The sequence below is a fragment of the Plectropomus leopardus genome, chromosome 18, assembly GCF_026936395.1.
Source record: "Plectropomus leopardus strain MGB_pleo_1.0 chromosome 18, ASM2693639v1, whole genome shotgun sequence".
Lineage (NCBI taxonomy): Eukaryota > Metazoa > Chordata > Actinopteri > Perciformes > Serranidae > Plectropomus > Plectropomus leopardus.
Window position 1 is genome coordinate 13,185,007 of NC_142193.1, and position 16,441 is coordinate 13,201,447.

General features: G+C 39.7%; 1 protein-coding gene across 7 annotated transcripts in view; it reads right to left on the reverse strand.

Annotated features, from left to right (window-relative positions):
- gpatch8 (G patch domain containing 8) overlaps positions 1–14,418 on the reverse strand; it is a 34,880-nt gene extending 20,462 nt beyond the window's left edge. For 2 of the 7 annotated variants that reach the window (XM_088069099.1, XM_088069100.1), the window contains exons 1-5: positions 14,267–14,317; positions 9,352–9,429; positions 8,400–8,435; positions 4,289–4,307; positions 540–612 (exon numbers count right to left, since the gene is read on the reverse strand). In XM_088069099.1, coding sequence (XP_087925225.1) covers positions 540–546 — 7 coding nt within the window. In that variant the 5' untranslated portion in view covers positions 547–612; positions 4,289–4,307; positions 8,400–8,435; positions 9,352–9,429; positions 14,267–14,317. Of the gene's footprint in view, positions 1–539; positions 9,430–14,266 lie in introns of those variants that run through there. The other 5 variants (XM_042505816.2, XM_088069097.1, XM_042505819.2 and 2 more) reach the window with 5 other exon arrangements.
- Between the last annotated feature and the right edge of the window lie 2,023 nt (positions 14,419–16,441).

Sequence of the window (16,441 nt, forward strand, 5' to 3'; positions counted from 1 at the left end):
AATGGTTCAGAGTTAAATCTGGAGAAGGAACAAGGTCTGCTGGCACATCAGTAATCCCTGAATCCATAACTACTTTCTCTCACAGCTGGTCAGCTAAAACAACTGAAGATGAGCAAAACGGTATCCAAGATGGGTTAAAAAGCCTGCTTTAATCTTAAATGCTGTAAACTAAATGCATAATTGAAAGACAAATAAACACATCCATCTCCCAACCCCCAGGGTCCCTGCCCTCAGTCTTAATCCTTTACAGGGCCTTGGGAACATTCTCCTCCCTCTACAAGTTCGAGGGAACAGCACCATGAGAGCGACAGGAACAACTGGAGTGACGTTTGTTGAAATAAAAATCAATTTTACCCAGCAACAGACACAAAGGGAGAGATCAGAGAAAGAATGTGAAGAAAAAAGAAAATTTGTCGATCCAAAAACCAAAAAAAAACAAAAAAAATGGAAATGTGAGGGGAAAGAAAATGACAAGAGGATGGTGGCTCAAAACCACCAACATACATTGAACATAGGTGTGCAGAAGAGTGAGTCCTTACCCTGCATGGTTTTGCCAAGACCTTGCCCCAACTTCCAGCCATGTTTCTGAAGCAGTCGGTGCCCGATGTTATCCTAGCAGAAAGAACAGAGGAGAAAAAAACCAAAAATATTCCAATAATAAGAGAAGCTTTTCCCCGTTGGGTACTGGTCAAAAAACAAACAAACAAAACAAAATAAATCACTCAGATCACGCTATCATCATCAGCACAACCACCACCACCATCACCATCATCATTATCGTCATCCACATCACCTACAGCATGTAATATCAGTGTCTTCCAGCACAAGGAGTGGTAAGGGTGGTTGGGAGTGGGGTGGGGAGATAGAGGGTGGGAGACTGAGAGGAAGGGTAGATTTTCCACTATGATGATGAGGCTATGTGTAGCCTGTAAACTACAGGATACCCTCCTACAATAGGTGTGCAGTCTTTTTTTAGGTAAAGCAATTGGGCATGAGCATTTCTATAGTTTTTTGGATGATAAAGATAACACATCAAGTCACATCCACTAACTGAGAAGTTAAAGAGGAGTGGGAGGAAGGAGGGGGCAATATATGTATCACACACGCATACATATATGAACCACTACAGAGCAAGATCTTAGTACACAAAGAAAAGTGACACAGAACAGGTATGGAAATCTTGCATTAACAAAACGAAGACCAGAAACTCCAAGCTTGCTGTGATTCCGTAACCATGACAAGGGGGAGCACCATGAAACATAAGCAGCTGTCACAATAAAATACAGCAAGAGGAAGAGACAGAAGTGGAGCTAGTGGGCCTTGGATTACCATTACAAGGCCCAGGGTGGACAGAATATGCACGTGTGAGGGGATATGTGGGTGTGTAGGTGAAGAGAGGGAGACATTGTGTGCATGTAGCCCCATTAGATACACTAGAAACAGCTATTGTGCATGCTTTTGGACACCTCTAGCATCTCTGGTCTGTTATCAGTGTTCTGGTCCCAACCATGTGCACACTTTTGATTTTAAACAACTGTCATACACAAATTTGGGCTATTAGCATACCTCCAATTTGGCCAGTCTCATAGATATCATTAGTATTCATAAATTTGAAAACACACTTTACAGACAACATGACCTTTATCACACTGCAAGGTAGTTTTTAGCTAACACAAGATAAAATAACTGCAGTGGTACACATTTAAGTATTATTTTTTTTGTTTTTAATACTAATGATTGCTATGACATAGGGCTGGATAGTGTTACTCGAAACTTTTAAGGTATTGACAAAAACAACCAATTACCTACTATCAAAACAAATCCAGTCAAACGATACCTATATTTGATCCATTTTTGTGCCAGGGGTCTAATCCCAGACCTCCCCAACTTCCCGCCAGATCAGCAAACCTTCTGTTGCTGCCATCTCCTGCGCTGCACTCTAGATGGCAAACAGTTAGTTCAATGTCTGCCTGGTTAATAAGCACAAGCAAAAACAGCAGCAGCAGCTAACCTCCATCTAAAAGCTGTTTTAACAATCCCACACTAACACCGAAATGGCTCAACAATTTCGTCAAAGCTGTTAATAACTGTTAGGTAACTTTAACCATGTGATGCTTACAGTCAGACCTGTCAGTTGTTGCAGCTACAACCCCTACAGTCTATGGTGTGATGAAATCAACACAATATATTTGTCAGAGCTGTTGTATAAGCATGCCAAAATGCCACCAAAACATTTAAAAGTATAGCTTTTTTCCACTCCACTTTATGGTTATTGAGTAAAAAATATTCTATTGGTATCATTTAGAGAGTACTGGTATCTGTGCTGTTATCCTATTTTTTTTAACAATACCCAGCCCTACTACGCCAAAAGTATACAACAGTATACATGTGAACAAGATCAGGCAAATGATAAAAAATCAAAGAGGCAATAGAGGAATACAAGAACATACACAACAGGAATTCCTAGCACCCTCTGAGGCCAAATGTGCACGTCTGAGACTGTTATATCACTAGTATGGGTCAGCAAGAAAACAAAAACATTAAGTGAAATGCAAGACCGTCCCACCACTACACACTACAGTACATCCTCAAGCACAAATAAACAGGAAACAATGAGATTTCTTAATAAGCAGTGTTTTTTCTGTTGTGATTATAACTATTCCAGGCTTGTCTAACATTCACCAGAGTGCTGCATTCTACCAAAAAATAAAAAAAAAAAACATACAAACCAAACAAAAAGGATATTTATAATCACAAAGAGATTGACATCAACTTTCACAAACAGAAAGTGAAGGGGTTGGAACAAAACAGCATGCAGCTTTTTGTTAAAGAGTTTTTTAACAAAAAGGATCGTCGGTGTTAGTAGCGCACTGTGAATGGTACACATACAGAGGGGTGGGGCGGGCTGTGGGTGGAGGGCGGGTTAACAAAACTCCAACTGTGTTAGTCTCGGGTGAATCAGGCACAGAGAGGAAGGTGATGGCTCAACAGGGCTCAATTAGTTCTCTTAGACAAAAGAGGAGGTCGGGACAGAGGGGGCAGAACAGAGCAGGCTGAGCCATGGTGGAGGTGAGTTTTTGGGGTGGTGGAGGTGAGCTGGGCGTGAATGGGTTAGTGCATGTGAAGGGGGGTGGTAGTCACACACACAGCAGACACTGCATCTCCGCCCCACAAGGTTTTATTTGGGGTACATTTGGCATTTTTGCAACCATTGTTTCAGATCAAACTGTTGCCTTCCTTTGCCCCATTTAATATTTCTGGAATAAAAAAATTCTGTCCGTTTAGTGTGAAATGCTACTACAATTATGACTAGAATAAAGATATCCACTACATGTGGCTGATGTTTGCCTCCCAGGGGAAAGGCTGAACTATTTCACTTCCTCTTTCTGCTGGGGTTTGGTATATTTTTGCCCTCCATTTCACGGATGTATGAGCTGTGCTTACTCGTGTGACAGTCAGATCCTTTCCACTGTGGGATAAGATAAGAAAGGAATCTGTGCTGGGCCTGAACTGGGGACAGTCTGCCTTTATGAACTCATAACTGGGACATTAAAGGCTGCATTAACATGCAATCACCATGTATTAGATGTTCCTGCCTGGCAGCTCCTGGACATGTCACAAGATGCATGGAGATGTCCCTGGTGGACATCTTGTCCCCTGACTTCATTGTGTAGGAAAACACTGCAGAATTTGCTGCAGTGAACACCTCCCCTCCTGCCGACATTGGGTATGCTTCTGTCCCTTACTGCAGTATTATGGTGCAACACTCTGCACATGAACGTTTATATTGATTTGGGGGATTAGCTGATCTATGAGGCTTTGAGCAAGAAGGAAAATAAAATGCACCATAAACTAGCCACCGGAGAGTTACTCCAGATCAGCCTCTAAACAATCCCAGCTAGATGATTTGTTTATTTTTCATCACGAAAGTCAGATAGGTCTGACCAAGGGCTATACAATGATATAGTCTGAAAGCTTAGAGAACATAAGCCTTACCTTAAATTAAACATGTTTCCTCTCACAAAGCTTCCAATTTTTATCTCAGTGAGATTAAAAAATATTAAAAACGAGAAGGGCAGAGTGGATGAGGCACCAGTCACAAGTGCTGACACTAATAAAGAGATTAGTTCAAAATGGGCTCTGCAAAGGTTAGAGGGCGGAGATGAGGCGCAGACTGCATGTTGAACAACAGATGAGTGCACCAAAAGAATAGACAGACAGACGGATGAAAGCAACGACGGCGAGTCCAACAGCAGTGCAAGTGGAGTGAAGGCATTTCCATACGAACCTGGCTTTAAAATACTGGGCTGTCAAAAAAACAGTCACACGTGACACAACGTAAGAAACCGGCCAAACGCTTTCAACTGTAATTCTGCTAGCTTCTCTAAGTTCTTAAAAATGCAAAATCTCTCTCTGCTTTTAAACAAACATAATACTGTATACAAACAGAAAAGGTAGGCATGTCAATAAATCCACCAACTGACTGTTAATACAGAAGAAAGAAAAATAGAAAATGTTATCCAAACAAAAGAGATCTACAAGAGGGAGTGTTTTTTAAAGTGCGCATTGTGCCATCATCGGCACAGTGCATGGCAAAAGATGTGGGTACGGGAAGTGATATGCAGTGGACCCCACCTAGAGACCTCAGAGTGTTTAGGAATCATATTACTATGCAGCCAAATGTATACAGTATGGGTGTGTTCGTGTGTCCCTGTCTGGGTAAAAGAAATTGCTCTGGCAAAGATTACATGCATACTAATAAACTGCTCTCAACAACAGATCTGACATTTGGCATGTTCTGAAAAGAAAACTGAGAGACAGACCCTTTAGGGCTCTGTCTTGCAAAAAGTGGGCTGCTGCAGTTACTCATCATCCTCTCTCGTGTCCGTGAGGAATGTCTTTTGGCAAGTGCTGGTGGAGGACAGGGCTTGCTGTCTGCTGCTCCTCATAAACTCCCATAGCTCCCTTGTGTTTGGTGCTATGTACATTCCTGGTCAGATGCTGCAGGTGGGACTAAATGGAAACAACTGGCTCAGTGCATCAAGAGCTAAACGACTAACACAGAAGGCTCCCACTTCCCAGTAAATGAGGTGAAGTGTGCATGTGTCAGACTGAATGTGGGATTGAAAAGTGTGCATGTGTCAGACTGAATGAGGGGGGATTGAAAATTTCATTAACTAAGTGATGGGGGAAATGACAGAGAAGCAGAGTCCAATTCATATAAATGTTTAATAATTTAAAAATACTTACCTCATAATTCTGAAGCCCCAATTGATCAACTGGAAGTTTATCAAAGTGTAGTTAAGTTAAAAACACTGAAGGCCAAAGTTTAAAAGGGTCTCCAACTTTAACACTTCCAATTACCTTTGATTTTAAACTAAGGTGTCAGAGGAATGGTTTTGGCTATTTTCTGGTTGTTTTCTCCACTTGAACTCCATTGCTGACTTTAAAAGGAACATTTGGAGGGCCTCAGCAATGGCCTTAAACACATCACCCCTGCTGCTCCCTGGATTAAGAGTGGTACTAAATAGAGAGGTTGCAGTGTTGTAAAAATGTGGGCGGGGAGTTTAAAAAGGAGTTTGCTTGACCTTCCCCCTGTGTTGTTCTTCCCACCTTATAGGTAATTAGTAACAGTGACAAACAACTGCGTCACTGGATGTCTGTGATGCAAAAGGCTACACACTTCATGATTAAATAACATTAATACCTAAAATGCCCATTTCAGTTATTTTCCACTTAATGCAACCTCAGACACTGTGTCAGAGATAACTAGTAGTGACTACGATGTGGATACATAATAAACCTTTTACCAAGACAAATCTTCCTGTGGCCTGAATTTATGTGTTTCTTAGACTTCTTGTATGTATGTGTGGTTTCTGTGGCTCTGAGGCTGCCCGCTGCATATCGCTCTCAGACAGGGTCAGGAAGGGGAGGAGGGAGGGGCTGGAAGGGGCAGAGGACGTGGGAGGGATGAGTCTGGGAGGAGAACTGTAGTAGTGATTAGGACAGTGTTGAGATAAAATATTACTGAGTGCTACCAAGTTAACACATGCAATGCAAAAACAATGTTAGAGAATAAAGAGCAAAAGACCAAAGGGGAAAGACAGAAAGAGAAAAAAGATCCCAATAAAGTACCACAGACCTCTAGCTGCCTAAAGATCACACACAATAAGTGGCAGAGGAGGGGCTCCGAGAAGCTGGGCTGAAGCATTCACTAACAGATCCCAGATGTGACACTTGTGGACAACTGCCAGAAGTTTGCACTATGGAAGCAGCCTGTGTACCGAACAACATGGTTATATGCTATATGTGATTCTATGTGTTTTAACACTAAATGTTATGCACGAAACGTTTTTGTCATCCATTTAACTGTACGTCACAACTATTTTGAGGCTAAGCAGGTGTACATAAATTTCTGCTGTGAAGCATTTGAATAACATGTTGGTACGTCGCAAACATGTACTGTGCCATTTATATAATTAAAACGCACCTTATGTAACAATAGGTGTCATCAAATCCTCAAAAATGATCTTATGGATTAACAGCATTAACTGGTGGCAAACTTTCATGGATACCTGATAGAAAATCTGCCACCTTCCTTAGGAATGCAATTTCCAAAAAGAACACAGGTACATCGGGCATGTTAGTATTACTACTGAAGGCAAAGTGACAGTTGACAGCACCGCTGATGTGACCATGTTGCCACAGATGTGTGAGGAGCTGCGTGATGCTGCAGCGCGGCCCTCAGCACCCCTCCACAAATAATAGCGCAGGAGCAAAAGAGCCACTCAAGCAAGCCAGGTGAGCAGGCCACCTTTCTCCCTCTCTTTTCTTCCCCTCCACCACCCACACACAGTGGGATGTTTCTGTGCCTGTGAAAAAGTACGTCATACTTTTAACTCAACCAGGATATACAACTTTTAATGTTCTCTTGGCTCACTAGATTCAAGCTATGAAAAACACATGTTCAGGCTACAAATACAGAGTGAGAGATAAGGAAAAACACATGTAAACTGTGATCTTTGTTCAAGACAGACATATGAATATCACCATGGTCAGCTTTGCTGTTTAAAGCAAAGCTGACCATGGTGATATTCATGTCTTGAGCATCAACAAACATGGGCCTGACAACATTCATTTGTAGCCTTCAGAGTTTTTTATTGACATAATGATGGTTATAAATACAGTTTTTTAAAAGTGCCCTGAATATTTAGTCTCACAAAATCTGTGTTTTTAGATTTTCTTAGCAAACTATTATTCAGTTGGTAAAATGATTTATTTATCATGCTAAGAATTTACTTTTTTGGTTTTTTTTGTTTTTTTTTCATAATTCAAACATTTAATTGCCCTCTGCTGCAAAATATTCAATTGTTTAAATGTAACTTTCATTGTGGAAAAACATGCTTTTTCTCAGCTGTGATCTGCAGCTCTATAACTTGCTCCGTTGATTGGTACCCAAAAAAACTTCCCCACCCTTTTGTGGCCACAGTTTTTTCCTCGGAGGCCAAAATTTGGAGGTTGCAGATTGCAGGTTGTGAATTCAATTCACTTTTTTAAGCTTTTAATGATTAAACTATTATTAATCATTTACATGTTGGGCTGGGCAATATATTATTATTATATGGTTATCTTGATATGAGATGAGATATTGAATATCATAATATTTGTCATGTATTTGTCTTTTCCTGATTTTAAAGGCTGCATTACAAATAAGTAATATCATTTTCTGAACTTACCAGACCATTCTATTATTTGTCTTTACCCACTTAGTCATAATATTAATATTACTCATGATTATTTATCAAAAATCTCACTGTGTAAATATTTTAAGAAAGCAATCAAACCTACAATATCCTTGCAATACTGTAATACTTGATTTTCTCCATATTACCCAGCCCTATTAACATGACGACTGATACAGCAAAACTGTCGAAAAATTAATTCCAACTGCACCACTATTTTGATCGATACCTGGTTGTTGAACCTCTCTGATTTTAGCTCACAAAGCACATCCATAATGTTGAGGAGAGGTGACCTGACACTGTAGGTAAGAGGAGTTTGGGCCTGCTCACCACAGTGCTTCAGAGACAGAAGGGGGGATGGAGAGAGTGGGAAAGACAGAAAAAAAAAGAGAGCTGCCTGCGCTATTATCTTTGTGCCTCTTCAGCGAAAAATGCAGTCCCAGTTGCACAAGCACCATGCCAGCACAGAATGACAGAGGGTACTGTACACCGAATCACTGTGTAGTAGGGAGGGAGCGATAGAGAAACAGAGGAGGAGAGAGAGAATAGATGTAGAGTGTGACAGGAGTGAAACAGAGAGAGAGAAAAAGACAGTCAGAGAAGCGTTACAAGGACCCTAAAGATAGGAGTAAGAAAGCAGAGCGTGCAAATACAAACCGGGTCATTGCTGCTTAGCTAATAGGGGCCAATTCGCTGCAGGAGAGAAATGTCGAACACCCCAAGTTGTGTACAATAAGATAACTGTCCTATAGACACAAACACTAACACATAAATTCTATAGCTACATAGACACACACTCACTCAAACACAAATGTAGCCATTCACACCATCTTATTTATGTGCGCTCTCTTGTTTGCTAAATGGAGTGGAATAAGCACTGCCTGCTTTTCATTAACAGAAAGACTTGAGCAAAATGCAGTGCAAAATAATCCAATACATAAATGTGAATTCCACCCTAAATCAGGCTGTTTTTAAATCCAAATCTGCTCTAAAACATTTGTTTATTCTTGTTTAAGAGGCTTTTATTTCTAAACACCCCTCTGTATACATTTTAAATCAGTGAATCAAGAGTGGTTAAATAGGTAAATCACCCATACAAATAAAACGAAACTACAGCACTCTGTACAGCAACCTCCCTAAAAGCAGATATGTCCGCAAAAAAATCTTTAAAATGGATGAACAGCTATAATATTAAGAAAACAGCCATTAGGACAGTGCTTTATCCACTCCATGCTTTCAGAGTCATCTCATCTCATTGTGCTAAGATGACTAACAATGACTAATGGAAGACTGATACAAAAAAATCAAATGTTTATCTGTAAGCTGTACATTAAAACAGGAAGATCTAGCATATACATAATCATTTTAACTGTCACACAGGAAATGGAGTAGGCAGAGGACATGGGAAGTGGGAGGGACTTAAAGGGTATTAATGGACATGAGACAAGTGACTCTACAGGTTAGGTGGCGACTGGGTTCAAGAAAACACTGGATGCATCTACATGGACAGAATGAATGGAGTAAAAAGGTGTGGTTCTTATTCCTCCCTGGACCAATCATCCACTCTCACAGCTGGTCCAATGGTGCGGGATGATGGATGCAACCTTACCGATTCGATGGGCTTATCCAGGGACGCCTGCTCCAACTCCAACTGGCCCTCTTCATACTGGTCAAAGTGATTCCCACCCTGTGCGACACATTAGAAAAGCAAATGTTAGAACATATATCATTTTGTTAGTTGATTGGTAGTGAAGCTCAAACAATATGTTCACTGACAGACAAATAATCAGCAACTACCTTAACAAGCAATCAATCAGTTGAATCATTTTTCAAGAAAACTAATATCATCTTTGGGGTTTTGTTGAGTTTTGGTCGGACAAAACAAGCAATGTTAAGACAACTGGAAAAATGCAAATGTATATTTTTCACAAATTTCTGATGTTCTTATAGAACAAAAGAACAATACATTGAAAAAAATAATCATTATGAGCTAACAAAAGTTATCAGTAATCAAAGCCCTAATTGGTTGCAATCACAGAAAGAGTTCAAAACACAATCCTTCACTAAACACCAGTTTATACCATCGAAATCTGCCTTTTAAACAAAAGACAGTATGTTTACTCTGTTGCTGAACAATGAGACAGCACTGTGAAAGGAGGCGTACCTTCTGCCTGTCATTTGCTCTGAATAATAGTCATTCACAATAAATAATAGTCTAATAATAAAAAGTCTAAAGTAGTTGTATTACTCAGAGCACAAGATAGCATGTTCAAAAAGAGCCAAACTCAGGTTGTGCTGGGTTGATTAAGCTTTGCAAGAAGAGAAAAATAAAAATATATATTTTTTGTTGGGTTATCATGGTATATCTTGGCCATATTTGGCACAACATATACATATTTAATTTATATTAAGACGGAGAGAAAGTCTGAGTGAGTGAGAGAGAGAATAACATCACCATAAAGAACAGCATGCTCCATGCACTGGAGCGAAAAAGTACACACAGCAGATATATGTTACGACCAGAAGTATGTGACTGTTAGTCCATTATTCCCTCTTTGCCCATCCCAGTTTCAAGTTCTATTTAAAGGTTCTGTATGCGACATTCAATGCATTAATACAGCAGAAAACCACTGTTTGCTATGTGAAGATATAGTGGAGTAATGGCATCCTGAGCAGAGAATGAAGACACACTACCTTTATGTGTATTGTATCCTGAGCTTCTCTTTCTGTTGTGGTCAGTCAGTCCGGCTATGCTTGCATGTTAGTGCATGTGTGTATCCCACTGGCTAACTCATTGCAACCACTTTGCAATGCGCTCATGCAGGGGTTACCGCGGGTATTGGGACGGGATTGTCACGGAAGCGTCATACCCATGCTTCGGTTCCCACCTGGTTAACACAATTAGCTCTACCAGCATTGTTTTACCGTTGTTTAGCACTGTTTAATGAGTCAGTATCATCATGATCCACTCTGAATTCTGCATAGAGCCCTGATACAAGAACCTTCAATTTGAGATGTAGATTATATCTTACATTTCAGTTAGCAAACATTTTGGTTTATTCAAACCTCTGACTGAAAACATTCTTTTCAGAGTTGATTTCCTTTCCTTTATTTCCTGGTAAATGTATTCCAGGAGTGACGGCAATGAAGGATGACTTCGTCCTCAGCTATTTGTTATCTGAATTTGAAACACATCATTACTTACAAAAACTGAGCATTTATGTCTTAAGTATAAGCCCTTCTTGGGACAGAGAGTGAGTAACGGGCTTGCTACCCCTACCAAAAGGCGTGTGTTTATAAAGCAGTTTCTGCACTGAGACAGATGGCTTCCTCTAGAGCAGCAGAGGAGAGACGAAGGTCATTTTTGTGGGTTTGTTTGCTCCTGACCTTCACACAAACAGAAAACAGAAATAGTTCATGGTATTATATTATTTACTAGATACTTGCAGCTACTAGCAGTCGGACAAGTGTGGACAACGAAATCTAATGCAACTAGACATAGAGGATTTATTTCCCATTTCATAAGTTTTTTAGAGAGATGGAAGAGGCACAGCAGAATATTTGCTTGGTATCACTGAGGACTTCTTGCTCCACTGCAAAACATTCGACAGTTCACATAACTGTGCGGCACATGTAACTGTAAAAAGACAATGCTAAAAAGGGCTGGGCTATGCAAGAGGCTTTAACCTTCACAGTCTCTACGGGAATCTGGTTTTGCAGAGATAAGCAACTACTCAAATCAGCCCACAATAATGAGGTGATTTGATGCCACACTGGCAAGGCAAGTCATTAATTCAGATGAAACAGGACCCCTCATCAGCATGAGTGAAGCGGGGGATTATGAGGAGGGGAAATGCAGAGGAAGAGCAAAGGATTTATTTATGAACAAATCGATGGCTCCCTGCTCCTGTCTCTCCTCCTTCCGACTTTCTGCTCAGACCACTCAATGTGCGACCAGGACGACTCCGGTACACAAACAGCTCAGCAATGCTGCATAGTAATGATCTTCGCACTGTCCTCTGATGTACAAGAGTAAATTTCCATTTGTTCTACAACAGGGAAATGGATGCTCCATACTATTTCACATTAGGACACGAGAGAGCTATGGCCACCACCCAGCTCTGTGGATGCTCATAAAGTGCCTGGTGTGTTTCTGCAACTCAAGATCAGCTGCATGCTAAAGCTCCAACAACAACAATGTAAATCAATAGAGCAGGCAGAGCTGTTAGACTGGTTGTGCTGAAGATATTAGGTAGACCATCTGCGGGTGTTTCCTGCGCCGTGTTGCTTGGCAGCAGGCTTTAGTACATGGAGTCAGAGGGAAACTTTCTGAATACTGAGCATATGAATGCCTCCACAGCAGATCTCACACACAGAGCTCCACTGTGCTGAGCCGGAGCTGTCCTCAACAGACTCATTCAGACCACACAGCAATTCAACTCTCACTGACAAAAAGGCAGAATACTGAGTTCCCACTGGGCAGCAACACGGTGGGTTTAAAGCAAAACACACAAGCAATTTCACAAGTAATTACACATGCTTAAACTTGTAATGGGTTTCGTGGCATGTCTGGAAATTTCACCACATCATGCTACAGCAATGATATGACTGACTGCTTCCAACACAAACAGCAATTGTAACAAAGTTTAAAGATTATTCTACAAAACTACAAGACTCACAAAAAACCCTCAAGCACAGCCAGAGCATCACAATTCAAAACCGCATGCTATATTTTTAATGGGGTCCTCAATGACAGAACAAAAGGCTGTCAGAACAGGTTAAGGACAAGAGGCTGGGTGGAGTTAAAATGAGGCATCTATGCCCTTCCTCTGACCCTGAACATCTTTGTTTATTCAGCAACTGTCCTCCTCCTTTGCAAAGCACTGGAAAACTCACAATGTCATAACAATGGCATAAATTTTCCTAAGATAGGTGCCAATTGTGGCCACCAAATATGTTTACTATGTAGTAGTTATGTCCACATTCACAATACTGTCTATATTTATACAGTACCCTGACACCACAACTTTTCTAATTGGACATGAACTGTGGAAAGATGGTTCCTGGAGGAAATGTTTTGAAACAGTTAGATAAATTACATCTGTACATGACTGGAAACAACAGCCCCCAGGTAAAGCTTGTGACTGTAGTTTGAGGCTTATTCTATTTGATAAAACTACTCCGAAAACACCGCACTGATATTAAGAAAGGAAGGATATTAACACATTGTCTTGCTGCTGAGACAACATGAGTGGCTGAATGACACCTGCATACAGTTACTTATGATGTTCGCTTACTGTTAGTCCATATAACAGCCAACAACAATCATGTCAAACCTGTTAGGGGGCTTTGAAATATGCATCAACACAAAGTATGATGCTGAGGAAATTGTCACGTCATCTGAGGAATAACTGATGTTTGACATAATGTTTATGGCGAGAAAAAAACAAGGTAAAACATCAAATGCAGATTAATCTTATTTTCTCATATCAGTAATGTTGTGTATGGTTTTTACTGGGTGCGGTCTTAGATCACTGATAGGCATGGGAAAGACAAACAGCTCATACATGGGTTTGAAATTCAGCAACTCAGCTCTGTTGCAAAACAGCAACCTGAAATCATGTCATGTCACAAAAATAATGCTATCACTGCGCAGCAGAGACGGATTTATTTGTACAATAAACGGGTAAATTCACAAAAACTGAAGTAAAATAACACCCCCTTGTTATTATCGCGGTGTTTCAGTCTACTTTGTTTTCATTGAAGAATAACAGAAACAAGCATTACAGAAACAAAATCAAGATGTGCCAAATCTGTCTGGCAACGCTACAATAAAAAGCAACGGAATAGTGTTACTTTTACAAACGCAAAAACAAACGTTATTGACAGTTTTGATAATCAGCTTATTTACGAAAGTGGCCAAGAACACGTTTTGATCTCACACGATAATTAACGTCATGTCTTGGGTACATAGATATTGAGATAAATTGCTTCTAATATAATTAATTTACTGACCACCACGTAGCTGGCTATAACTAGGTTAATTTCAACGCGCTAACTAGCCGCGGTGATTGTATCGCACTTGTCAAAATGATACAGCCATTTCTTGTTACGTGCTAGCTAGCTACCAATCGTTAGCATATGTCGATAAATAACCAGACTACCCAAGGTCACTAACAAGCTAGTTACGCTTCAATATCTATTTTGAAGTAGCATGGTTAAGAAGGTGGCATAGTGTGCATTACGTTACAGCTCATAACGCATGATAGGAGCCAAATATAGCACGCAACCAAACACTGAGACGCGAGGGAAGTTAAATTCAAAAGAGCCGCAGTGCACTAGCATTATCCGCTAGCGTTAGCTTAGCTAGCTTGCAGTGCTAGCCAGCGACATCTACACCGAAATGCACGGCGCAGTTTGTGATAATTCAAAGCCGCCCGCGGCGTTTTATTCCGTGTCCGCATGCTAAAACATACAGACGTGATAAAATAAACGCAAACACGCGACAGTCGAACACGCATTACCTGGAAATCACGCTCTTCGTTGAACCTAGAAAATCTGTCGGCCATTTTCTGAACAGAGCAGCAGCTTCTCTATCGCTCCGTCTGTGTCCAACAGCAGCGCTGTGCTGATGATGATGATGATGATGATGTGCCGTGAACAAACGGTTCTGTGAATTGACCTTTCACTAACAATCTCCACCTAGATGTTACAATCTTCCTCTGGGAATGAATTGAGCCTATATCGGGCTGTAATCTCAGAACAATGCGCACATTCTCTTTATACTTTATACTGTGAGTGTTATTTGTACACTCCCTGGACAATGTTTTACATATTTCTGCACGAGTACCACTTCTGAAAACTGCGCAGCTCTCTTATTTGTATTCAGATTTATATTGAACATAGGTATTATGTAAAGTTGTTTTTTTTTTTTTTAATAATTGTATTGTACTTTTCTTCTGATTTATGTATCTTCGTTTTTACAATTATTATTTTTTTTTTTTGTTAATTTTATTTTCTCTTCATGGCATGCACCAATACTCCAAAGCAAAAGCCTTGTATGTGATAACCTACATGGCAATTAATTGAATGTCTGCTCAGAATTATTTTGTGTTTCGGCATCTTAACTTGTTTACAGTCTCTCTAAAAGTACTTTTTTCACTCAGTTGTTTTGGCTGATTTGCTTAATTGCAGATTTGTTTGGAAATTTGCACCAGTCAAGTACAATATCAGAAACTGATGTTAGTACTTCATTATTTTTATGGCCCTGTCTTGAATGAGGGAAATGTTTCAAAATCTACTTTTTAGAACCTTTATTATTATAGTTTTCTAAAGTCAGGACAGCTAAAATGAGTTTTATAGAAAATAGGAGCCAAATTGTACTTGTTGGCCAGTGGGTGACCAGTGCATTAGCTTGGATGTTATGAGTATAATGGAGTAAATCTCCTATAATATAGATCTATAAACAAAGCTTTTTATATATGTTCTATTTTAAAACATGGGCATCACAGGTGAAACTATGCACAAGATATCCACACATGACATGAAATGACATGATAAGGCCAAATGTTATATGTTTTAGGCCAGCATCCTTTTTGTTTTTTAAAAAAATAGCTACAAGAGCACTTGTTGTCTCTTCTATCATCAGAGCATACTGCAAAATTTTGTCCACTGCTTAGATGAAAGCTGCTTTGTGGAAGAGTCCATCCAATTTGCAGACATGACAAATGCCCAAATTTCTTGTTTTCATATTTTCTGCTCGAAACAAATATTTGCCAGGAGCAAATGGCAGAATGAAATCCACTCTTTTGCTTGCTTTGTTTAAAAAAATGCTTCATTGGTTTGCTTTGAAAATCTTTTGGCTTTTGTATGCATGAGTGTCACGGCAGGAAGATATCCAGGGATTTCACTTGGTATTGAAAAGAGGAAATTACCAGATCATCAATATAAACTGTAAGTACGCCATAATCAAAAGATGCAATAGTGTGAAAAGAAATAGCTGCTGAATTTCAATGTCACAGCCTACACTTTTTGGTCATATTCTGTGAGCATCAGTGCTAAACAACTGAACAACTGCTAAACAACTGATTTACACATTTGTAAAGTTGATGAGTATGAATGATACCAAATAGCCTAATAAATTAGGCCAATAAGCTAAATCATATTGCAGTGACCTATATTTGTTTTAGATTACCCATCAGGCAACCTCCAAATGTCGCATTTAAATATGTAGTGAAGCAGAAATGCCTTCAGTCAATAGTTTATGACTCCATCTTGTGGTGAATCTGTGTCACTACAGATATCCTATTTAGGAGCGACAACAGTTCTCTAGACATAGAAACAGACAAGAAGTGGCACCTAAAAAATAAACAACAAAGAAATACATAAACATACTCAAATAAAAATTGGAGACAAAATTATTCATGCAATTTATTACAGCACTGGCGCTTTAAAGTCAGTTCAGTTTTCACACCTTTTTCCACCTAAACTTAACATTAGGTTTTGAAACAGTACATCCAGTGGTCAATGCATCCAGTTTGTATATGAAGTGAAAAGTAATGGCCAAAATTTACAAATGAAAAAATGAGAAAATAATTAATCATTACTTCAGTAATAGCGATGCAATCATATAAAATCATACAAATAAACAAATAAAAAAGACACAAGTATGAACACACACACACACACACACACACACA